The sequence below is a fragment of the Mchenga conophoros genome, linkage group LG3, assembly GCF_057382185.1.
Source record: "Mchenga conophoros isolate Kocher_MC1m ecotype Shallow Benthic linkage group LG3, M_conophoros_male_GT1.1, whole genome shotgun sequence".
NCBI lineage: Eukaryota > Metazoa > Chordata > Actinopteri > Cichliformes > Cichlidae > Mchenga > Mchenga conophoros.
In genome coordinates, this window is record NC_140528.1 from 51,783,979 (window position 1) to 51,810,310 (window position 26,332).

At 39.8% G+C, this 26,332-nt stretch overlaps 2 protein-coding genes across 2 annotated transcripts in view; both read left to right on the forward strand.

Moving 5' to 3' along the window:
• Positions 1-24,249, forward strand: part of LOC146579370 (basement membrane-specific heparan sulfate proteoglycan core protein-like) — a 32,340-nt gene extending 8,091 nt beyond the window's left edge. The window contains exons 8-27 of the mRNA XM_085250436.1: positions 8,108-8,377; positions 8,481-8,759; positions 10,066-10,335; positions 10,439-10,717; positions 13,245-13,355; positions 13,482-13,497; positions 13,593-13,666; positions 13,756-13,806; positions 13,889-13,945; positions 15,221-15,280; positions 15,446-15,511; positions 16,156-16,215; positions 16,367-16,451; positions 19,655-19,668; positions 19,861-20,127; positions 20,327-20,596; positions 23,284-23,409; positions 23,554-23,622; positions 23,826-23,876; positions 24,131-24,249. Coding sequence (XP_085106562.1) covers positions 8,108-8,377; positions 8,481-8,759; positions 10,066-10,335; positions 10,439-10,717; positions 13,245-13,355; positions 13,482-13,497; positions 13,593-13,666; positions 13,756-13,806; positions 13,889-13,945; positions 15,221-15,280; positions 15,446-15,511; positions 16,156-16,215; positions 16,367-16,451; positions 19,655-19,668; positions 19,861-20,127; positions 20,327-20,596; positions 23,284-23,409; positions 23,554-23,622; positions 23,826-23,876; positions 24,131-24,249 — 2,594 coding nt within the window. The remainder of the gene's footprint in view (positions 1-8,107; positions 8,378-8,480; positions 8,760-10,065; positions 10,336-10,438; positions 10,718-13,244; positions 13,356-13,481; positions 13,498-13,592; positions 13,667-13,755; positions 13,807-13,888; positions 13,946-15,220; positions 15,281-15,445; positions 15,512-16,155; positions 16,216-16,366; positions 16,452-19,654; positions 19,669-19,860; positions 20,128-20,326; positions 20,597-23,283; positions 23,410-23,553; positions 23,623-23,825; positions 23,877-24,130) is intronic.
• LOC146579369 (uncharacterized) overlaps positions 1-26,332 on the forward strand; it is a 128,122-nt gene that overhangs the window by 23,940 nt on the left and 77,850 nt on the right. The gene's annotated exons all lie outside the window — the stretch shown is intronic.

The following is a 26,332-nucleotide window of genomic DNA, read 5'->3' on the forward strand; positions in this document are numbered from 1 at the left end:
TGCCTATTTCTGCATATTATCAGTGGCCTCACTGATTTTCCTTGCCGGCTTGACCTGTGTTTTAGCTCAGTGAGATGAGCGTCCGTTCTCAGACTGGGAGGCCGGGGTTCAAATCCCGCTTATGGCAACATTTCTTTCAGTCAACAGTTAAACTTTTTTAACTCTTTTCAACACAAATTTAAGCTTTTTCACCCCTTTTCAGCACAATTTTCAGTTTTTTCACCACTTTTCAGCACAAATACCAGCTTTTTCAGCTGTTTTCAGCAAAAACCTCTTTTCAGCAGAATTCTGCTGATTGAACTCTTTTCAGCAAAATTTTTCAGTTTTTTCTGCTATTTTCAGCAAAAACCTCTTTTCAGGAGAATTCTGCTCATTCAACTCTTTTCAGTAGAAATTCTGCTGATTAAACTCTTTTCAGCAAAATATTCAGAGTTTTCACCTCTTTTCTGCCCAAATTCTGCTTATTCACCACTTCTGAAACATTTTCAGCCTTTCCACCTCTTATCAGCACAATTCTCAGCAGCTTCTTCTCGTTTCAGCACAATTGTCAATCTCTCCACCTCTTCTTTGTGAGAATGACTTTGGCTCAGTGAGCTAAATAGCTGCCCTTAGACCAGGAGGGCCAGGTTCGAATCCTGCTCAGGGCAACATTTTTTTTTTTTTTTCAACTTTTTCAGCTTTTTTCTGCAGACATCTTCAGCGTTAAGGCATCCACACAGCATTTTCGCAGGAAATGCAATTTTTTCTAGTTTTTATTGGTTTCTCTAGAATAATGAAACTGCACACATAATGTAGTGCATGTCAGAGGGCAGCGTATATCATTTACACACATGTGCATGAGTCTGTTTCACAGCTGTTTGTTATGATTTTGTTTCAGGTCCATAAAGAGCAGCTCACCATCAACAGAACGAGGAAAGTGACTGATGACAACAGCTTCTGTTGAGGAGACAATATGACAGGTTTTACATCACATTATAGCCAAACGTCTAAAATATTTTTAAAATTTGTCTATTTATTTATCTGGGAGCATTTATAGCTTTTATAGAAAATATATAAAATGTAGATTGCGTAACATTTGATGCAGCAAGAAAACATTTGAAACATGATGTTTAGCAGCTAATAATCTGGTTTTAAATTCAGCTTTTGCTGTGTTAAAGGCAGGTAACAGTGAATATTATTGCTGTATGTGACCTCCTACATTATATCAGACTTAATGATGCAACACATGCTGTATGGATTTGAATGTATCAGTGAATGTATTTTGTATGTGTGTGTTTTTATTTCTAGCTATGAGCAGCATTTCTGTTGTATCCTACATCATGTTTGCAAAATAAAACTCAAAACCAAAGGTTTATATTAAGCTTTTATTTAAATTATGCACTATGAACACAGACAATTATAATTACATTGAAGCTTAATCAACACACTTATTGGTTCCTTGAAATGCTGCTAATGATATTTTGTGTTAAAGTGTAACAGGACAAGCAGCAAAGTCAGCTTTTTGTCACATTTCTACTTTCCGTCCTCCTCTTCTTCTTTCGTCTTCAACAACTGTGCTGTAAAAATGTCCAAACTTTGGCACAATGATGAACGGATGAGGCTTTATTTACTTAATTATAGTTTTTTTTTTATCATTGTAGCACTGTCAATAGATTAGGAACAGTGTTATGACTTAAAAAAATAATTTTCAAAATAAGGCACCACTGATTCTTTGGAATTTAGTCTAAGTCAAAGAAGACGTTACTATCTGTCTATAAAACCAGTCAAATTGAACCCCATAGTTATATATTTTTGGGGGGTTGGTAATATTGTATTTCTATTTTATATTCACACCAAGCCCCTGCATGTCCTCCTTGACTACGTCCAAAAATCTTCTCTCTGGTCTTCATCTGTGCCTTCTGCCTGGCAGCTCCATCGTCAGCATCCTTCGTCCAAAATATCCCCCATCCCTCTTCTGCACATGTCCAAACCATCTCAGCCTCGCCTCTCTAACTTTGTCTCCAATCCACTCAACCCAGGCTGTCCCTCAGATCTGCTCACTCACTCCCAGTGAAAATCCAAACATCTTCACACCGTCTTTCTGTCAGTGACACCATCTCCAATCCTTACATCGCAGCAGGTCTCACTTCTGTCATGCTGCCCACTATTTCCGAGATGTTCAAATATTTATTTTCATTTGCTTTGTGAGTTTGTCTTTAATTGGACTTATTTAATAGTCGAAAAATGTCGTGTGAGTCTCAGTTTTATTTAGTTTTATTTTGAGATACTCTGATTACTCTTTTTTGTTGATAATCTGCTCTAGGCAAGGCAAGTTTATTTGTATAGCACAATTCAACAACAAGGTGATTCAAAGTGCTTTACAGAGACATTAGAAACAAAAACAAATAAAAAGCATGATTTAAAATTGATTAAAACAAGCAAACAAACAAACTAATTAACAAACAAACAAAACAGTATATAAAATCAAAACAGATAAAATCAGTAGTTAAATGTAAGTTTTGAAGTTTAAGCTTAAAAGTGTGGATTTGGTGCTTTATTCAAATGCAGCTGAGAACAGGTGAGTCTTCAACCTGGATTTAAATAAACTGAGTGTTTCAGCTGATCTGAGGCTTTCTGGGAGTTTGTTCCAGATATAAGGAGCATAAAAGCTGAATGCAGCTTCTCCGTGTCTGGTTCTGACTCTGGGAACTGATAAAAGACCGGATCCAGATGACCTGAGGGATCTGGATGGTTCATACTGGGTCAGGAGGTCATTGATGTATTTTGGTCCTAAACCATTCAGAGCTTTATAGACCAGCATCAGAACTTTAAAGTCTATCCTCTGACGGACAGGCAGCCAGTGTAAAGACCTCAGAGCTGGACTGATGTGGTCCACTTTTTTGGTCTTAGTGAGGAATTTAATTTGAACTTCAGTGTTTTGGTCACGCCTCTACAATCTTCCCTTTGACAGTTTTACTGTTTGATTGCATGAACAGAAGAACAATGTGCACACAAAAAGGGAAAATGGTACAACATCGCTTACAACGTATTTTCTCATTTTCTAGATATTTTAGGGTGAGTCAGTCCCTGAGCATGAATCAAGGCTCTGCTCTCACCCAGAATAAAACTAAAGTTTATTCCTCTCAGCTTCATGGTCACCAACACTTCCACATTTACATATATCTAAAATCTCAGACGGATGAAACTAATGCTCAAGTGTAAATCTTCACATCTGTGATGAACATGATTAAACTTTAAACATGAATGTTGTCGATATGATTGTTCATGAGCTTCCATTTTTTATTAATTTTGGCTCTCCAAAACGTGAAATGGGCACGCATGGTTGCTTCACTGAATACAAACATTACAGCAGCAGCAGGGGGAGATAATATATTTAAAGAAAAGACACCACTAGTGAGCAAGCAACTGTAGACCAGTATTGAAGTACATTCCAGTTTCCTTAATCACCACAAATATTTCATGTACGTTTCTTATAAATATATATGTGTTAAATGGGTTAATAATGTCTATTTAAGGGCTTTCTGTGATTATTATTATGTTGCCTTGACATAAAAACCTCCCTCTGCTGTTATTGCAGTTTACTACAACTTACTGCAACATCTGGGTGGACCAGTGTGTCTAGTATACATTATGGTGTGATATCAGGTTGAACCAGGGGAGGCCCATATATAGAGGCGGCCACAACCATAAAAATACACCACTGGTCAATGTTTTTGAACACCCCAATTTTTCCAGTTGGACTTAAAAATATATCGTGGAATCAATTTATAGACCAACATGTCTTCTAAACTTTAGACTCATCAAAGTAAACACCTCTGGCAGATATGACAGCTGAACACACTTGTGGCATTTTTTCTACAAGAGAAATCAAATATTCTTCAGAAAGTTCTTCTCATATCTGTTACAGATGTTCCCATAAATGTGTGTCACTTGTAGGTTGCTTTGCTTTCACTCTTCTGTCCAGTTCATCCCAAACCAGCTTGATGGGGTTAAAGTTTGGATACTGTGCTGGACACTCCATGTTTTCAAGCTTACCATCTTCTTTTTTCCTGAGGTAGTTCTGGCATAGCTTGGACTGTCGTTCAGCTTTTATGAACCCTGACCAACTAGGTACCTACCAGAGGGAATTGCATGGTGGTGCAGAATGCTGTGGCAGCTGTTTTGGTTCAGGGTGCCTCTCATTCTGCACAAGTCACCGACCCTAGGTCCAGCACACAGCCAGAGACCATCACGCTTCTTCCTCCATGTTTGACACTTCATGCCACACACTGGCTGTTCTGTGTTGCAGTTCTGTAACTATGCAAACTGTGTTTGAGCACTTTAAACAGGCCAGAGTGTCTGGATTTTCAGCAGGCTCCACCACTGTTTCTGCTTAAGGCTCAGCACCCCTCCTGACCCAGCACAGATTTAAACCATACAGAGTGGAGGCTGATTGGCCCAAAGAAGGAGGGCAAGAAGATGATTGGACTAGAGTAATGATGTAAGTATAGAGACTGACAGTGATAGTGATGCAGAGAACAGAAAAGCAGACTAACAGCCAGGAAAGCAGATGACTGATTACAGATCTTCCTTACACATAGGCAGCTCAACTTACACATAAGCTTCATTTACAATTATCGTATTGCAGCTTAACCAAAGAGTCACTGATTTAATGATTTTTTCTTTAAATCTGCTAAGTTAATAGGTGTAAGTGGAGGCCAAGCAACGTAACCGGGTTCTTCTTCCTCTTCTTCTATCAGGCCCATGAAGTGTGCTGTACAATGGTTTGAACGATGGCACACTGATGTTGGGACTAACGTTGAAGTCTAGCACAACACACTTACACCTCACCAGGAAACCTAACAAGAAGCAAAAATGTATTTAGAGCATTCATACAACATCTGTTTCCAGCTGTGCTCTGCTATCCAACAATCAGACTGACAGTGTTTGTCTGTAGTCAGCCTAAAGAATTGTAATGTCTGGATTTACTCTGATTACTAATTCTCAAACAGTTTATGGAAACCTCCTACAGTATTTTCAGGAAATGGATTTTGGATTTGAGTTAAAGTGTCTCTTCAGTTTCATCTCAGTGAGTTTCAGTCTGTGCTTGTAACTGAACGATTATCTGCTGCAGTCTGAACGACCTGCCATTTTAAAGTCAGTCAAAGTTTGTTCGATCTCAAAAACATTTCCCATGAGCCTCAGGAAGTAGCTCACTGTGTGGTTACTGAGTGACAAAGTTAACAGCTTTCATCTCTTTGAATACAACAGTTACAGCTACTTTTAAGGAAACAGACAAGAGAAGGGAGGGAGGCGGACTTCATCTCACTTCCTGAATTTGAGTGAACATTTGACCAGAACTGAACTTCATGTTCAAAGACTCTGCAGTGATGACTTTACATTAGTGAAGTTTGTCAGTTAAAATGATAAATAAAGTATTTTTAGTGAAAGATTTCACTGTCGTGGGAAAAAGTGCTTTCTCCTGCTGTGACCATTTGCTCTGAGTAAGTGTTACGTCTCTGGGCTGATCATCTATCAATCTGTTTGTAACTGTTTACAAAGCTTCATGGAAACATGTTTGTTGTATTTTGAAGCAATGTAGTGACTTTGTGCAGCAGCCTTTAGAATATAATCAGTGATTCGTGGCTCCTTGAAAATTATCAGCAGCTGATTAATATTTCTATGGCAGGAGGAAAATACTAAATGTCTCTTCTTGTGCTTGCTAATGGTTTTAATCACTTTTCTACAGCAGTTTGAACCCATCAGAATGACGTGTTTGTGTGCTGGAGCATCTGTGAGAGTAACTATTATTGGTGTCAAAGCTCCCAGCAAACACAACAAGCAGACGAGGAGCAGACAAAGGAAACAAAATGTCCATCGCTGTTTCTGTAAGAAGTCAGTCGAGCTCCAAGACTTTAATTTGAAAACTTCCTATGCAGTTATTCCAAGATTTCAAATGTTTTGATGGTCTTGATGTTTAATACATCAAAACTCTTAACTACACCTAACAAAGAAAAACAGTTGATAGAGGCCACTTTCACCATCCAGGGTAAACTTACTTATAACTTTATGACTGCATTTTATTAATTTAGTAATTTAAAGAGTAAAAAGAAACTAAAAGAAAATTAAATATTTTAAAAGTGTCCACAAACTTGCCTCTGCCTGTTCTCCATGTCACGGTTCAAATGAATTATTAGTTTCAGGAGTGGAACAGTTTTGAGAATTAGATTTATTTAAATACTGTGTCTGAATGTGATTTATGACAAAGACTGTTTAACATGTGCATATATGTGATCAGTGTGTGTATGAGACCTGCAGGTGAAGGTGCAGACAGCTGTGTTCTTGTTGTGTTTCTGGATGTAAAACAAAAGTACTTCACATTTAAAGCTTCACTTGGACTTGTGATCTGTTCATGTTGTCTATTCATTATTCAGCTCACATGTGTATGATACAACTACAACTAAGTAAATTATTACTTAGTTTCATAAAAATCTCACTAATTTGTTTCTGCAGCACCAAACATGTCAAAGCATGCTGTAGTCAGAGCTTGTTAAGGTGTGATAGTTCTGAGTAAAAGGAAGGAAGCAGATAAAGAAGAAGTTTTAAAGTCTTTGTTTTCTTCACAGTTCTCAGCGTCTCGTGTGCTTCTTCTTCTTTCTCTTCACACAAAGTCGTAGAAGTTTTCAGACGTGTCACAGCTGGATGTGAGGATGGGACCCACTTTCCTCTGTGAGCTGGGCCTATTCTGTCAGTGCATCACTTCTTCCTTTGATTCATTGACTGATGAACATGTTTTAGTAAAATGACAGAGTTTCAGTCATTTGCAGCATTTCAGTTCATGTTTTGTTCTCAACATGGTTGTTTGCAGACTGGATTAGATTTCAGTGCACTGACGCTGGTTTAGTTTATCTCAGAAAGGTTTGTTTCTTCATCAGTGATAATTTGATGCATATTACATTAAATATATAATTTAAACCAATCACAGCAGCCTCTGGTAACACCAGGTGTGTTTGACTGATGCCATGTTTGAGTGAGTCTTCAGTTTGATGATGTGTGAAGTTTCTTCCTTTATTGCAGTTCTCTGTACGCTCCTCTGCAGCGGACACGCTCAAGGTGACTGAACAGTTTGCACTTTTATTTATTTAGTAAATATTAATCTTAGTGCATCAATCTGAAACACTTTCCATTTCTGTTTTTATTTCTCAATATATTTATAAGTTTATGAACATGTCAGAACAGATTTTGATTTGTAAAGTACATAAAAGTGTTTCAGATCAATGATGTTGTGTTTGTGTTGGATTCTAGATGCTGTGCTAACTGTTGAACCCAGCTCGACAATTTTTTTCATCGGAGAGATTGTTAGCTTCAAATGTGAGGTGAAGGAAGAAAAACACACTGACTGGGAATACAAAGTCATGGAGGATGGTCAAGAAATTTTAAACTCCAACACAAACAAAGGCCTCAGTTTAAAACTTGCATCTACAGTTCAGAGTGGTAAATACAGCTGCTCTGCTCACAGGACGACATCACAGAAAACAAAGACCAGTAACATCGTCTCTGTAACTGTGACGGGTAAGTCGTCAGTGACATGTACACTAAATAATGTTGTCATGGAAACTTGTTTCTGTTGCTGTAAAGCATAAACTTTAACCAGGAAACTGATTTTACCTGTTACATCACTCACAGTACACACAGTGATAAAATACTCACAGACTCTAAACTTTAAAACAAAGAAAAAGAAGAAACATGAAAAGTTTAATAAAGTTTAAGGTGACTGATGTTTCTGTTATTTAAACCAAAAAACCACACAGAGCTGTGAAACCATCATTGTGTGTCCTTCAGCAGTGACCTGTGTTAGTTTACATTAGTGTGACTCTTTCAGGTCAGGCAAACATTTATACTGTGATTATTTAGAGATTTAAACCAGAGTTACAGAAACAATATCCACATGTTGAGAAAGACACGAGAAGAAAATCAAAGAACACAGAGAGAAAATAAATAGAAAAATATGATAAAGAGTAATGTGGGTGGAAAGTTTCACCACATTAAACCAAATCTTTAAATTTCCCTTTTCTGTTTTCTATGAGTTCATAGTGAATAATGCATTTCCCCCTTTCCCCCCTAACAGCAGGTAAGCCCAGGGCCACACTGACTCCAGGATCAACTATCATACCAGTAGGGGGCAGTGTGACTCTGGCCTGCTCTGTGGGGAGCTCTGCTGGCTGGAAATATGAGTGGTTCAGACGTGACCAAAACACTGAAGTTCAAATGAGAACAGATGATCAACAAAACGGAGTAATCAGAGTATCTCAAGGAGGAATCTACCACTGCAGAGGAAGAAGAGGAAACCCAGTTTACTACACTGATAAAAGTGATGATGTCACCATTAAGATAACCTGTGAGTTCAGTCATTTAGTTTGAAATTCACATTCAGACACACAGTGTTAAGTTTTCTCTGCTGAGCTGATGTTTCTGTTTGTATCTTAACTGTTAATAAACAGTTTCCAATAAGGTTGTTGTTAAAGGACGACCCAGCTGGCCTCAGATATTCAGCGGTGAGACGATCAGTCTGACATGTGAGGTGCAGGAAGGAGGTGAAACCACTGAGTGGGAGTATAGATGGAGAGGAGCCAAGCAGACCACACAGTGGACTCACAATAATTACTGGATATTCAATGTTTCTGAGTCCAGCAGTGGAGACTACACGTGTAAGAGTCGACGCAGAGATGACTCATATTCTTCAACAGAGTGGAGTGAAGCCTTCAACTTGTCAGCATCAAGTAAGTCATGTTTGTTGATGAGCTTCATTTTACAAACATAACAAGGATCAGCACAGGATGACATCAACCTGATTGTAGCCTTATTATAGACAGTTTTAAATCCATTGGATGTATGGGACTAAAGAAAAACATCCAAATATTGTTATTACCATGTCATAGTCAAAGGTGACTACGATGACCTGGATGACTGAGAACCTTCACAGACATATTACCATGTCATCACTACCACTCTCACCAACCCCAGTCATCATACTGAGACTGATCCTTTTCAAGCACTAATAGGTCCTGAGCCAGTTTATTATGGACAAACAGACATTTGGTCTGATTCCTGATAATTACTCTAAACAGAAGCTGAGGTCATTTTATTGTAAAGTTTGTGTGTGTAAGAAAGAGCAGTGAGGCTTGTAGGAAGTTAAACAGAGATGAGTAGGTGGAGAAAAGGTTTGTTGTAATATTTCAGATGGAGATGTTGTCATGGTGACTGATGGAGCTACAAGCAGAAATCTAATGTTTTCACTGTTGAGCTGGTTTATTATGGCAGCCTAGAAACAGAGATGGTGACTCTGTGACGTCTGTGCAGCTGAAGTGGTGTAGAGAGCCCAGTGATGTGAACATAGTTTCTGCTGTATGCTGTGAATGTGAACACATCTCTAATGTGGAAACAACATTTTAAGACTGCGACAGACATTTTTTCCTCCACAGGGGACCGAACTGTTTGAAGGGATTTTCTTCATGGATTACATGTTTTTATACATTTTATCTCAGGAATGATGGATGAGTTTGTTTTATTAAAGCAGTGATGTGTGAAATGTTTGATTTCTTCTGATGGTGTTGAAAGAAGATTAACTAATACCAAATAAAAGCAAGATATTAAAGTTTGAAGGTATGAATTAAAGAAATGAAAAGTTAGAAGTCTCATAATTAAACTGCTGCAGTAGAGATTTGTCTGTGCAGCTATGATGATCTGCTTCTGTGTGGTCTGACATCTGAGTCTTACATTAGTGAGAATCTTCTGATGAATCAAGCAGGAAGGCTTGATGCAGAAAAAGGAAAGCAGTAGTTTATAAATGGAAATGCATTACAGAGCTGTGTGAGAGGAGAAAGTGGATGAGACCAGTATTAACACTGCTGGGATGCTTTAACGATTAATTTGTGATGCCTGTTCAAACTCATCCAATTGATGAAATAGAGAGGTTTTTTTTTCAAATGATGTTGTTATTAAATTTAAAAAAAAAACTTTTCTCACACAAAAATGAAATGGTCTTTTATCCATTTTTCTTCTTTTCTTCCTCTTTTCCCCTAACAGCAGGTAAACCCAGGGCCACACTGACTCCAGGATCAACTATCATACCAGTAGGGGGCAGTGTGACACTGACCTGCTCTGTGGGGAGCTCTGCTGGCTGGAAATATGAGTGGTTCAGACGTGACCAAAACACTGAAGTTCAAATCAGAGCAGATGATCAACAAAACAGAGTAATCAGAGTATCTCAAGGAGGAATCTACCACTGCAGAGGAAGAAGAGGAAACCCAGTTTACTACACTGATAGAAGTGATGATGTCACCATTAAGATAACCTGTGAGTTCAGTCATTTAGTTTGAAATTCACATTCAGACACACAGTGTTAAGTTTTCTCTGCTGAGCTGATGTTTCTGTTTGTATCTTAACTGTTAATAAACAGTTTCCAATAAGGTTGTTGTTAAAGGACGACCCAGCTGGCCTCAGATATTCAGCGGTGAGACGATCAGTCTGACATGTGAGGTGCAGGAAGGAGGTGAAACCACTGAGTGGGAGTATAGATGGAGAGGACCCAACCAAACCACACAGTGGACTCACAATAATTACTGGATATTCAGAGTTTCTGAGTCCAGCAGTGGAGACTACACGTGTAAGAGTCAACGCAGAGATGACTCATATTCTTCAACAGAGTGGAGTGAAGCCTTCAACTTGTCAGCATCAAGTAAGTGATGTTTGTTGTTGAGCTTCATTTTACAAACATAACAAGGATCAGCACAGGATGACATCAACCTGATTGTAGCCTCGTAGTTTGTCCGACACTTTGTGAATATTTAGCTGGTACAAAGCTAATGTTGAGCTTTATTACCATCACCCCAGTAAGATGATGAAATACACAAACATCATATACGTGTGTCTATGAAAAACACTTTAAATGTACAAAACAAATAATGACAAAACTACATCATCCCTATTTAAAAGTCTCTTGGAAATTTTCTTCCAGCTGATAACATAAATAAAACACACACATACTTGATCTCAGTCACCATGGTCGTGCTGCCCCTCAGCTTCCTGGTACATGCAAGTAAGCTTGAACATAAGTGATTTCCTTCCTTTTTAGAAAACCTGACCTCTAACTTTGACCTCGAGGTCACTGAGATTTGAACTTATCTGAGATTATTAGTAGATGTTCCCGAGTTATCGTAATCATGAACACAAGTGTCCAAGCCGCCTGCTGGGGACCCCAACTAATACCCCGTAAAGTGATGATGATGAAAAAAGTGCTTTACTGTGAATATTGAGGGCTGTTGCCAGTTTGCCAGTATTCAGTATGATGTTTATGTAATATTCAGAATATCTGCTCCTTATCAGCTGCAACACTACCGCAGATATCACAGCGGCTGCATCACCATCGTTCTTGTGAACACTGACACTTTTTAATTTTAGCGTTTTCAGTGCCGTCTTTACTGAAAGTGTAAAAACACTGAGACAAAACGCTGTTTTAGTTTAGTGAAGCTCCGTAGAAGGCTACGTGCTTGATTTTATACATCTGTGACAATGGGACACACCTCAGAGATTAAGAAGGCTACTAGACATTTTATTAGGTACACCTTGCTGGTACTGGGTGGACCCCCATTAGCTTTCAGCACTGCCTCGATTTGCCTCTGTATAGTGGAAGTAATTGTATATAACACTGAACCAGCTGACATCTGTCCTGGAGATCATGTTGGTTCCAAGTTACACAGAGAAAATTTTCTTTCGCTTGTGCTTTTTTGTACATATTACAAAATCATGTAAAATAACATGAGAATGGAGGAGATGTCAAAGTCAAAGTCAAAGTCAGCTTTATTGTCAATTCTGCCACATGTACAGGACATACAGAGAATAGAAACTACGTTACTCTCAATCCCTAGATAAAATAGCAAATGAACATTTAAATATAAGAGTGATTAAAAATGCAAGTAAAATAATTAAAAAGTAAAATTTAAATAAATAAATACAATACAATTTTTACATATAACAAGAAAGCTATACAATATACAATATAATGAGTAAATGACATTGAGTGCAAACCAGGCAAATAGTGCAAATGGAGATTTAGTAATGTACGGTAAGAGATAGTGTAACAACAAAGTCTTATGAGGTAATGGCAGTCCAATGCTCCACAAAGTGACTGGTAACTGGTGCAGGCCAGTGAGTGAGTTAGAGAGAGAGAGAGAGAGAGAGAGAGTGTGTGTGTGTGTGTGTGTGTGTGTGTGTGTGTGTGTGTGTGTGTGTGTGTGTGTGTGTGTGACAGAGTTCAGTAGGACCGTGGAGGAGAGAGGGGAGAGGGGGCAGAATCGGGAGGGAGTTAAGCTTCCTGACAGCCTGATGGATGAAGCTGTCCTTCAGTCTGCTGGTCCTGGCCCGGAGACTCCGCAGTCTCCTCCCTGACGGCAGCAGCTTGAAGAAGCTTTGCATTGGGTGCGTGGGATCAGTCGCTATGCAAAGGGCTTTTTTAGTGAGACGGGTGCTGTAAATGTCCTGGAGGGAGGGGAGAGAGACACCAATGATCCTCTCTGCAGCTCTCACTATGCGTTGGAGGGTTCTATGACAGGACGCATTGCAGGCTCCAAACCACACAGTGATGCAGCTCGACAGGATGCTCTCGATGGTGCCTCTGTAGAAAGTGTACATGATGGGGGCTGGTGCTCCTGCTCTTCTTAGTTTGCGGAGAAAGAAGAGACGCTGCTGTGATTTCTTGGCCAGTGCTGTGGTGTTGTACGTCCAGGAGAGATCCTCTGTGATGTGCACACCCAAGAACTTGGTGCTGCTCACTCTCTCCACAGACGCTCCGTCAATGGTCAGAGGAGCATGTTGGGTGTGCATTCTCCTGAAGTCCACAACAATCTCCTTCGTCTTCTCCACATTCAGAGAGAGATTGTTGTCAGCACACCACGTGGCCAGGCGTCTCACCTCACTTCTGTAGTCGGTCTCATCCCTGTTGCTAATGAGACCCACCACCGTTGTGTCGTCCGCAAACTTGATGAAGAGGTTGGAGCTATATGATGGAGTGCAGTCATGGGTCAGCAGAGTGAAGAGGAGGGGGCTCAGCACACATCCCTGCGGGGCCCCCGTGTTTAAAATGATGGTGCTGTGATCAGGAGTTCTGGTATTGGAGATAGTGCCAGCTCTTGTGTGTGTTTCATGTGAAATCTGTTGTACATTAAATCTGTTTACATACATGTAATTAAATCTTCTCATTTATTCAGCAGTGCCCAGGACTGGAAACTCTTCATTTCCTGCTCTGTTGATCGTTGGACTCGTCTGTGGACTTTTACTGATTCTTCTTCTGCTGTGTTGTTGCTTCAAACAGTCAAAGGGTGAAACCATTTCTCTCTGATATTACACTGAGCATAATCTAACCCTGAACGCTGCATGTAACGGTACAGCACCAGAACAGTTTGCAATAAAAACATCTGATTGTGTTTTTCTGTTTTGTTTTTCAGATTCATGCTTTGCCAGGTTTGTTTACATTTTCTCTCTCATTATTTATCAAACCAGAATTTCATCCTGTGTTTCTTATTAAATCCACTGTTTTACTACATTTTATGTTCCAGCACAAATCAAACCATAAACCAAACGATCAACCAGGATGAAGCTCGAGACAGCCAACATGCTTCTCCTCACCAAGGTCAGCGTTAACCGTGACGAGTTCTGCTTTAGACATTTCTGTTTGTAAGGTGATCAGATCCATGTATATGAGTTTTAATTGTTTCTTAGGTGATGCTTGTCTCTATGAATCAGTCAAAGACCACGATGACACAAAAAATGGTAAAGTATAAACAGCGGTTTATAAGTATGCGGACTCTTTGATTATTCTCATTTATGTGTAAATGTTTGAACTCTATTTTAGTTGAATCTGGGGATGTCACATATTCTTTGATTGAGTTTAAAAACATCACTCAGAAAGGTGAGTATTTATTCTGCTACCAATACAAAATACACTAGTTTACATGCTTTTATTGGACAGTAGTATCCAAATGAAGGAAAAACTAGACTTTCATTCATGTTATCGCTCCAAGAAGAAAAAGCAAGAAACCAGCGGTTCGCTGTAATGTGCTCTGTTCAACAAATAAACTAATAAATAGAGGAGAAAGTGGAAAAAGGTGGAACACATTTAAAAAGTTAAAATTCAGGGACTTCAATCAGTGTAGTTAGGAAGCATAAAACATTGTGAGTCCATTTCAGCTGCTTTGGTGCAAACCGCTGGTATTGTGAGACGTTACCATCAGGCTGCACAGGCAGACCAGGACGGCCCATTCTCATGTGCATGCTTTTGATCAAACTGTTAGAAATAGACTCTGCGAACACAGCACGAGGCCTCATGACCTTTACTAGGACTTGTACTCACAGCACAGCTCGACTGAACAACAGCATCAAGAAAAGTCAGTCAGGGGGATAAAGAGAGAGCAATGACCTGTGAACACCACCTCGAAGATATTCTCTTGTTGGGTTTTTGTTGTTGTTTCCTCTTCAGTGCACCTCTTGTCATTCTGAGTTGCATCAAAGCTGCTGAAATGGAGCCAGGTATCCCTGAAGTTTGAATGAAAATGTTTCATACTGTGATAGTCGAATGTTCCCTTAATTTAATTTGAATAATGAATCTTTTACAATAAAACAATAAACCAAAGAACAATTAATAATCAGTCCAATTCCTTCAGTATTTAAAACCTTTGCTGATATGTTTTTTCTTTTCAGAGATTCCACTTTCCTTTTTCCAGAGTGTAATTTAATGTAACTACTTTTTTCCATAAAGGTTTTTATGTTCTTATGGGTGCTGGAGGTTATAAACCTTAACCTATAATCACAGGATTCATTTTAATCCTGTTCTCAACAGAGACAATACATTCAGTTTAGTCCAATCATGTCAAAGATCTGTATTTTAACTGAGATTAGCCAGCATCATTCTTCTCGTGTTTCATGTGATTCTAATATCAGGGGTCATCTATCACTGAGGCGACCCTTCTGAATGCTCACTGGCTGTTTTTGATGTAGGCACAATGTGAAAGAAGCTTTTTTTAATAATACAACAACGAGCTGTCAAAAAAAAATCATTTTCAATAGATGAGAACCTCCCTCAGTCAGTTCATGTGATGAGTTAGGTCTTTAATGACAAAATGATTTCAGTATAAAGAAAATCAAAGTTACTCCAAAGTTAGTTTATCGTCTGTCTGTCCTCCTTTAGATGAGAGCCCGTTGTATGCAGAGGTCTCCCACAAGAGAGCTAAAGCCAAGAGAAACAAGGGCAAGTAAAGTAGTAAAGCACACATTTCTTTTTGCTGTCTGTTTACACTTTTTACCCCTCAGTCTAAAAGGCTGATTTGAGGTATTGTTATCCTGCTGGCTGTGTGGACTTAGAATTAAGATGTTACTGACAATCATCTTTGACTAATAATGTGTTTATTTGCAGAAAAATCAGCCTCTGCAGCAGCTGAAGAAGTCATTTATTCTGAAGTCAAGTCACAACCAGCTCTTGGTAATTGCACAGAAATAACAGACTCATTATCGCTATAATGATGAACTCAAACGAGATAATATCTAATGCTGAGAAATGTTAGTCAGTGTAGAGAACATCCTTCAGTCATGTCATGTAGTTTAGGCAGAGCGTTCTCACTCCCGAGGCGTAACATGTCGACGTTTTGTCACGTCCCGCGGCGTTCCTGAGGAACGCGAAAGGAGACCTTCGGCGTTCTTATGGTACGCGGCGGGTTATGGCTGGAATCCAGTGCAATGACGCTCCCGCGGGAGTAGACGTTCCAGCCCTGTATTCCAGCCCTAAACCTAACCTTATCCCTAGCCCTGACCATAACCTTATTCCTGACCTTAACCAGGACTTTAATGATGTTAAATAGCGTGTTTCTAAGCGATTTGAAGAATAAGAGCGAACATGTGTAGGTTCAGTCCAGACGGTTCTCATATTTCCTCTTTTTCTGAGGTCGTCATTTAGGAACGTGGTGGGTAGCCGAAAACGTAATATGGTGACGATTTGTCACCTAGCGTAAAATGTTACGCTTTGGGAGTGAGAACGGGTTGAGCTTAGGTGTTGAATGACAGAATGATATAAATATAAAGGAAATTAAAGACGGTCAACCTTTTCTGATCATCGTCTGTCCTCTTTAGATTACAGCCTGTTGTATGCAGAGGTCTCCCACAACAGAGCTAAAGTCAAGATACATAAAGGTAAGTAAAGTAATCTAAAAAATTGCAAATTTTTCATTTTGCTGTCTGCTTTATACTTTTATACACACCAAGAAAAAGTGTATAAATAGTAGAGCCTTTGAATTAAGATGTTACTGGCAGTCATCTCATCAAAAAATCTCTTTATTTGCAGGAAAATCAGCCTCTGCAGCAGCTGATGAAGCAGTTTATTCTGAAGTCAAATCAAAACCAGTTCTTAGTAATACAGAAATAAAATAGCTTACATACTGTGATTTGTTGTTGTAATGATTAACTCGATAAACTGAGTCCCAAATCACCTTTAAACACTGAATAATTCTGCATTGATTCTTCATGATCACGTGTCTGCAAAACCAACTAACTGTAGCAAAAGCAAAATTTAATTCATTTGAATTTAACAGCAGATTTCAACGTTTTTTATGAAAATTTTTCTTTCATTGAAAAATAGGCAGCAGCAGCAAGTGATAGTGTGGTGTTAGGATCAGGATCTTTCCACTTCCACACAAGCATTTATTGAACTGCATGTTGTAAACATACACAGTAGACCCAGTGCATTTTGATCACTTGTATTAATTCTTTGACGGTTGCTGGACACACACACACTGCAGCTCAACACAACAACCACAACAACATCGTTAACCAAAACTCTGAACTTTTAAGCCAACGAGGCGTGATTGCAGACGCCGCGCAGGTGTGTACATCGCACCTGCAGCAGCATCGTAAACCACGCCCCCAACACATGTATTGTTTTTATATCTATATTTACAGATCTTTCCTTTGCAAATAAGCATCTTTGTTCCTCTTGTTTTTTTAAATGGGTTTGTACATAAATAACATTTTATATTTGTTTATTTCATATTTGGTAAACTGCCGTCAAATTTTGTATTCTGTTATCTCATTTTGTGTTTCGTTTAAACCATGTAACCTTTATTATATAAATGTTATACAGTATATGCTTCAGTCTTGTGTGTTGTGTTTGTTGATAAATTACATAAACATAAATGCTGAGAGGAGTCCTTCAAGTGTTTATATAACACTGACCTGCTGGAACTTTGTACAGAGGCAGGAAAACTTTGAACATGTATGACACCCTTTATACCACACAAATGGACAAACTTTGTTGAGGGACAGGAGGAGGGGCAATAGTTTTCAACACAGAATACAGTGTTGAAAATTTCTGTTAGTATTTTAAATCTAATATTTCATGTCAGAGTTTTTGTGACTTAATGGGTGCAGTTTCATCTTAAGTCTTAAGACTTGCCTAGTGAAGTCAAAAACAGACGACAATGAAAACATGAAAGAGATCTCTCTCCTTTTAATTTAACTCACCTTGGATCCCATTGGAAACTGTGGCATCTCAAATTCACATGTGTTCCCATGTCCTGTTAATGGTGGCAGGACCTTGTCAAGCTGTGTAACCAGCAGCTTTTTTGTTGGCGTTTGCATTGTACTGACATGAGCCTGGATCAGGAGCGTTCAACAATGCTGTCAACTAATCATGGCAGCACAGGAACAAGCTCTGAGCACAAGATCCATAGAGGCTGGGGTCTATCACACCAGGCAAGACCCCAGGTACAGGCTGTGTAAAGATGCCCCAGAGACAATCCAGCACATAACAGCAGGGTGCAAGATGCTAGCAGGCAAGGCATACATGGAACGCCATAACCAAGTGGCCGGCATAATATACAGGAGTATCTGTGTCTGGAAGTGCCTGGAAGTCCAGAGTTCAAAATGGGAGACTCCTCCAAGGGTGATGGAGAATGACTGAGCTCAGATCCTGTGGGACTTCCGTAGTGATCGATGTAGCGATTCCCAGTGACAGCAACATCAGGAAGGAGGAACACGAGAAGCTGGAGAAGTGCAAAGGGCTCAGAGAAGAGCTCGAGAGGATGTGGAGGGTGAAGGTGACGGTGGTCCCAGTGGTAATTGGAGCACTAGGTGCAGTGACTCCCAGCAGATCCCGGGAACAACATCGGAGATCTCTGTCCAGAAGAGCGCAGTCCTGGGAACAGCTAAGATACTGCGCAGGACCCTCAAGCTCCCAGGCCTCTGGTAGAGGACCTGAGCTTGAAGGATAAACCGCCCACAGGGGCGAGTGGGGAATCTTTTTATATATACCACACTGCTGCTTACTTCTCATTGCTTTGGGCAATGAAACAGGAAATGTCTGTCGTTTCACGCCTCTAAACCCACTTACAGCGACATGTAAGGCAACAGTGGCAAGTTCAGAAAAAAGGACGACTTCCTCTCACCTCACACTCACTTCTGTTACTGTTTGAGTTGTCCGTTTCCTGTAAATCAATTTATGATGAAACCAGAAGATTTTACAGGGGTTTAATGGAATAATCTATATTAGTAAAGCTCAGTTTTATCAATTAAGATTAAAAAAAGTCAATTTTTTAGTTACAGATTTCATTGTTGTGTGAGAGAGTGCATGGATTAACTGAACATCTGCTTATGGTGAGTATGACACTGCTATTTGTCAACTGATAGTTGAAGCTATGAGGCTAAGCTAGATGAAAATGCATTTATTTTATATTTGAAGCAATTTAAGGATTTTGTGCAGCAGCTTTTAGTGTATAAGAAGCAATTCAAGACTCCTTGAAAATTGCTTTTCTACAGCAGTTTGAACCCATCAGAATGGTGTATTTCCATGATGGAGCATCTGTGAGAGTAACTATTATTGGTGGCAAAGCTCCCAGCAAACACAACAAGCAGACGAGGAGCAGACAAAGGAAACAAAATGACATGTAATCTGCTCATTTTGTCTCTTTCACTACTCAGCTCACATCTGTATGATAAAATGATTCTTATTACTTAGTTTTATAAAAAGAAATCTCCTTAATTTGTTTCTGAAGCACCAGGAAAATACAAACATGTCAAAGCATGCTGTAGTCAGAGCTTGTTAAGGTGTGATAAAAAGAAGGAAGTGGAGAGAAGAAGAAGTTTTAAAGTCTTTGTTTTCTTCACAGTTCTCGTCTCGTGTGCTTCTTCTTCTTTCTCTTCACACAAAGTCGTAGAAGTTTTCAGACGTGTCACAGCTGGATGTGAGGATGGGACCCACTTTCCTCTGTGAGCTGGGCCTATTCTGTCAGTGCATCACTTCTTCCTTTGATTCATTGACTGATGAACATGTTTTAGTAAAATGACAGAGTTTCAGTCATTTGCAGCATTTCAGTTCATGTTTTGTTCTCAACATGGTTGTTTGCAGACTGGATTAGATTTCAGTGCACTGACGCTGGTTTAGTTTATCTCAGAAAGGTTTGTTTCTTCATCAGTGATAATTTGATGCATATTACACTAAATATATAATTTAAACCAATCACAGCAGCCTCTGGTAACACCAGGTGTGTTTGACTGATGCCATGTTTGAGTGAGTCTTCAGTTTGATGATGTGTGAAGTTTCTTCCTTTATTGCAGTTCTCTGTACGCTCCTCTGCAGCGGACACGCTCAAGGTGACTGAACAGTTTGCACTTTTATTTATTTAGTAAATATTCATCTTAGTGCATCAATCTGAAACACTTTCCATTTCTGTTTTTATTTCTCAATATATTTATAAGTTTATGAACATGTCAGAACAGATTTTGATTTGTAAAGTACATAAAAGTGTTTCAGATCAATGATGTTGTGTTTGTGTTGGATTCTAGATGCTGTGCTAACTGTTGAACCCAGCTCGACAATTTTTTTCATCGGAGAGACTGTTAGCTTCAAATGTGAGGTGAAGGAAGAAAAACACACTGACTGGGAATACAAACTCAACAAGGATGGTCGAGCCTTTATCCCGTACAACAGATACAAAAATTACAGAAAACAAATGAAGTCTACATCTGATACTGGTAAATACCAGTGCTCTGGTCATATGAAGAAATCACATTATACAAAGAACAGTAATACTGTCTCCCTGACTGTGCTGGGTAAGTCCTCAGTGACCATGACCAATAAATATAATATACTTAATATAATAATTCAAATATTCATCTAAATTATAAAACAGAGTGTACACTTAATTAATGTGCTCATGGAAGGAGCTTTGAAAATAAAAACTTTAGCCAGGACCTGTGTTCTTATTACTTAATAATAGATAATGTATACATATTTTATTTTCCCTAACAGCAGGTAAACCCAGGGCCACACTGACTCCAGGATCAACTATCATACCAGTAGGGGGCAGTGTGACACTGGCCTGCTCTGTGGGGAGCTCTGCTGGCTGGAAATATGAGTGGTTCAGACATGACCCAAACACTGAAGTTCAAATGAGAACAGATGATCAACAAAACGGAGTAATCAGAGTATCTCAAGGAGGAATCTACCACTGCAGAGGAAGAAGAGGAAACCCAGTTTACTACACTGATAAAAGTGATGATGTCACCACTGAGATAACCTGTGAGTTGAAAAGTTTTCTTTGAAATGGGCAGTGGTGTGAACAAGTGTTTGCCCCCCTCCAGATTTCCTACTTTTTGTATGTTTGTCACACTTAAATGTTTCAGATCATAAATCAAGTTTAGTGTAACATTAGAAACAGATAACACAAGTAAACAGAAAATAAAGATTCAAATCGAAAGGTTTTATAGTTAAAGGAGGAAAAATCCACGCCTACCTGGCCGTGTGTGGAAAAAGCCCCCACCTTGTTAAATAATATTATTAACTGTGATCAACCACATTTTTTTATTACAACGCTGAGTTTAGTTTCACTCCCATATCAAGGCCTTATATACTGCCTTGATATTACTACCAGACCTGCTGAAGGTCGGTCTGTCAGGCCTCAGTTGCCTCAGTTAAGGTCAGTGTTCATGTCTCCACCCTAAGAGAGAGACTAGTCAGAAATGGCCTGCATGGCAGAGACAACAACAACAAAAAGAGGAAAATTAAGGCTCGTCTCAGTTTTGCCAGAAAAAAGTTTAATGATCCCCAAGACTTTTAGGAAAATACTTTGAGAAAATAGTTGAACTAATTGGAAGGTGTGTGTCCTATTACATTTGGCTTAAAAGTAACACAGCATTTCAGCAATGGAACACCAACAGTAAACTACGGTGGTGTTAGTGGGATGGTCCAGGTCTGTTTTGCTACCCCAGGACCTGAAAGACTTGCTTTGGTAAATGGAGCCATGAATTCTGCTGTTTATAAAAACATCATGAAGGAGAATGTCCAGCCATGCGTTCATGACCTCAAGTTGGAGCACACTTGGGTTCTGCAGCAGGACAACGATCCAGATCACACCAGTAATCTCTGGCTGTCTGGCTCAGCATGTTTTCCCTTCCTACTGTTGCTCATAGGGGGTCATATGGTTGTTGGGGTTTTCTCAGTTTACTTTGTATTATTGTAGAGTCTTCACCTTACAATATAAAGCACCTTGAGGCAAATGTTATTGTGATTTGGTGCTGTATGAATAAAATAAAATTGAACTGAAGTCCACCTCTGAATGGGTTAAGAAAAGCAAAATGAAGAGTTTGGAATGACTGAATCTGGTTGTTGCTGCCAAGGACGCCCTAACCAGTTATTAGGTTTAGGTGGCGATCGCTTTTTCACACAAGGTTTGGATTTTTTTTATACTTAATGATAAAGATTTAGAAACTGCATTTGTGTTTACTTTTGTTATCTATGTTTAACATTTAAATTTGTTTGATGATCTGATGATCGCCCTATGACAGCTGGGATAGGCTCCAGCGCCCCCCGCGACCCTGAAAAGGATAAGCGGAAGCGAATGGATGGATGGATGATCTGAAACATTTAAGTCAAAAATACAAGACATAGGAAATCATGAAGGGGGAAGACACTTTTTACACTACTGTACATTGACTCGTCACTATCAAGCAACTCAATATTAAATTATTTCTGTTGATTTTATGTTTGTTTGTATCTCAACTGTAAATATGTGTAAACAGTTTCCAATAAGGTTGTTGTTAAAGGATGACCCAGCTGGCCTCAGATATTGAGCGGTGAGACGATCAGTCTGACATGTGAGCTGCAGGAAGGAGGTGAAACCACTGAGTGGGAGTATAGATGGAGAGGACCCAAGCAGACCACACAGTGGACTCACAATAATTACTGGATATTCAATGTTTCTGAGTCCAGCAGTGGAGACTACACGTGTAAGAGTCGACGCAGAGATGACTCATATTCTTCAACAGAGTGGAGTGAAGCCTTCAACTTGTCAGCATCAAGTAAGTGATGTTTGTTGTTGAGCTTCATTTTACAAACATAACAAGGATCAGCACAGGATGAAGTAAATGTTCTAGAAAACAAATCATATTGTTTTTGTGAGACACAGAGATTTTGTGAAGCCTGAGACCTGTGAGGCCAACACTGACCTCCCTTTCAGGTCTGCCATTCACAGGAGGAGCCATAGGAGTTAAATGCAATGTGTGTCAAGAGGGGATCAAGGGTGGAGACCTTGGCAGTAACATCCCCAGCTCCTAGCTACCATTGCTGGCTGTTGTGTTAAGGAGTATCCACTCTCTTAGAGGCAAAGTCAAAGGCAAATGACTTAGGTATCCAGTTCCCAGTTGCTGAAACTAGCAATTACCTCCCTGGTGTGGGAGGAGGCAGAGCTAGTGCATGAGTTTGACAGATTGACAGAGCTACAGTTGGGCTCACCTCAATCTGGAGCAAGTCTCCTGGAGAAACTCTTGGGTTCTCTTTGGCAAGAGTTGCCAGACAGGGGTGGATGTCCTAGTAGGTTTGCTGCATGTGTTTGTGTTTTTTACCAGCGAAAGAGAGGATTGCTCTCCACTGGGTTTGTCATGATATGTGGAGGCAGATTGTGTGGATTCTCTTAGGTGAGGACCCAAATGCAGACCACAAAAGACAAAAACGAGAAGTAACAGAAAGTGTACCATTTATTAACTAATCACCAGTCAGTCGTAATTTGCATCAGCTAACAGGGGAGGGTGCTAGATATGCCTGGTAAACCTAAACATATAGTGAGAGTAGTGCTCTTGATGTTGCAGAGCTGTCTTGGAACCTGCCTGTTTAGTTGATCTATTTTTCTTTAGAAGCTTTCGTTGTTATTCAAATGGCAAATTCACTTGAGTTGACTGAAGTTAACAGTTCACGTTTCTAATTTACAACAGCTGTGCCCAGTCCTGAAAGCTCTTCATTTCTTATTTTGATGATCATTGGAATCATTTCTGGAGTCATATTTATATTCTTGCTGCTCTTGTTCTATTGCTACAGAAAATCCAGAGGTGAGCATTTTTGTTCCTCTGAGAAAATATATTTTACTCTTTAAATATTTAAGTACACAGATTCAGCATACAGGCACGGGAAACTGTTCACAACAATGTATAAAAATCAACCATGCAAAGGCAAATGTCTTATTTCAATTTTTTTTTGTTTTGAAGGTTCTACTGATGACCAGAGGGTCAGTCAGGTAGAAGATCAACAGCAAGTATACTCCTCACTTCTTCATGGTTAGCACTCTCTCTGTTTTAATATAGACTATATTCTGAAGCAATTTGCAAGACTGTACTTTAACATCTGCTGCGGTTTTAACACTGTTGAATTAAACGAAGCTACAACAATATCAACATTTAATATAAATGCTACTTGCATGAATACTTATGCTTAAATTAGGCTCACAGAAATGAGAAGACGAATTTTCTTTGACCTGCAGGTGACCGTTGTGTCTATGAGTCCATCAGATGGTCTAAAAACACTGAAAATGGTACAGTATAAACTTTACTTTACACACAGTTTGTGGAAGCTGTGTGGTTATAAAAGAACTGTAATTACAACTATAATATTGTAATTATAGGTCACCAGAAGGTGACGATGTCTGTGTTTCAGCTCTTATGAACAAGAGGCGTGAATACACAAAATAAGAGAAATGAAATATACAAACAAGCAAAAATAAACATTATTTATACAGTAATAGCAGAGTTTATCTATCAATCATTTAATTGTCTTCTACTTATCCAGGTCTGGGTCACGGTAGAAGCAGCCAAAGCAGAGAAGCCCACACCTCCCTCTCCCCACCCACCTCCTCCAGTTTATCTGTAGGAACGCTGAGGTGCTCGCAGGCCAGCCGAGACACTTAATCTCTCGAGTGTATTCTGGGTCTGCCCTGGGTTTCATCTTCGTCAACACCAAAGGAACCAAATTAAGGGACTAGTCTAGCCTACCCGGGATAGGCTTCCCAGGACCCCACCCTGGAATCAAATCTGGGAACGGTGCTCAAGGAAGCATCTGGTGACTGGGCGCAACCTGAAGAGGAGACATGGGCCTGTGGGGCCACCACCCGCATGAGACATCATGGGAGTGGGGTGTAATGTGGGGCATAATGTGTGTTGGGCGGTGATCTGATCCGTGGCCTTTGGGGCATAACAGTGTTTTCATTTGATCAACTTGAGGCAGCTGGGCCCTGTTTCAGGAAGCCGGTTTAGTGGAAAAACTGAGTAAGTATACCCTGAGTTAACGAAAACTCTGGGTTTTCGGTTTCACAAAGCGAGTTCAGATGAAGCCTCAGTGAGTCACTATGACGACACACGCCGTGAAGCTAACCTGCCCCCTAGCAGGTTTACTACAACTAACCCTGACTGTCTCCGCCCCTTTGTCGGAAACCTGACAGTAGGAAGTGTCGGACATGGCGTGCCCCTTCCTTGAAGAGCCAGTAGATCGTGAAGCCCAAATTCTCCGCAGAGCTCTCCGCCGGGAGAGAGTGATCAGAGCGCGTTTGGACATTTTATCATTTCCTGATGATTTTCTGTGCGAACGTTACCGTTTCTCAGCACAATCTATAAGTTATTTGGATAACATCCTCAGGCCATATATTACGCATGTGACACATCGTGGACATTCTCTCAGTTCTGTACATATTATTTGTATTGCACTTCGGTTTTTTGCAAACGGGAGCTTTCTGTATAATATTGGTGACGCTGAGCGCGTTTCCAAGGCTACCGTCTGTCGGTCAGTCAGGAATGTTACAGTTGCACTGAAACGTCTCCTGTACTCGTTTGTGGTGTTCCCCGGTCACAGACCCACAAGATTTATCAAAGAGGGATGCCACAAAATTGCAGGTAGCAGGATGAACAAAACTTAATGTATGATGTGGTGATACTTGAACTACTACTTAAATTGCACATTTATTTTCAGGGTTCCCAGGCGTGATTGGCTGTACAGATGGCACTCACATTCCAATCATTGCTCCTTCAGTAAATGAAGGAGACTATGTGAACAGGAAGTCTTTCCACAGCATTAATGTGCAGGTACATAGTTCCCTGTAGCATTTCAAACTAACAAATTATTTCATTATAGTAATGGATGCTAATTTGTGTTCTCTGCACTGTGAAGATCATATGTGATGCTGCCAACATTATCACAAATGTGGAAGCCAAGTGGCCAGGCTCTGTCCATGACTCACAAATATTCCGTGAATGTACACTGAGCACAAAATTTGGACATGGTGAGTTGAGAATACTTTAAAATATATAAAGACCAATTGCTTCAGAAGTGTATCCTTCTGTCTTAGGAGAGTTCACTGGCTACTTGCTTGGTGATAGGGGGTATCCATGTTTACCCTATTTGCTTACCCCTTACCCTGACCCTGAACCGGGCCCACAGCAGCGATATAATCTGGCTAATTGCAGGACAAGAGCCAGAATTGAAATGACTATCGGAATGCTTAAGGCCCAGTTCCAGTGCCTGCAAAGACTCAGGGTCACCCCAGAAAGGGCACGTGACATTATTGTGGCATGTGTGATTCTTCACAACATTGCCACAATTAGAGGAGAACACTGTCCTTCTGAACCAAACATCAGCAGTGATCCAAACCATGAACATCCTGACCCTCCCACGGACATACAAGATGGAAGCGCAGTCAGAGACACCATATGTCACAATCATTTCTTTTGACCCATCACCTCAACATGTTGAAAGAAGAATAAACAGATTTTTTGTTCAACTGGCTTTATTGGTCGCCTGTGTTTCCTGTACACAAAGTATTAAAAGATGTAAACCTCATAAAGTGTCTCTGTTGCTTCCTCCTCTGTAACAGCTGTCAATGTTTCTTCATTATTTTCCTGTAGTAAAGAAATAGACAACATTGCTGTTCTACTGTAAACTCATATAATCTGTGGAGTATTACTCACAACTGCATGTTGGTCTGGCTCAACAGGAGGCTGC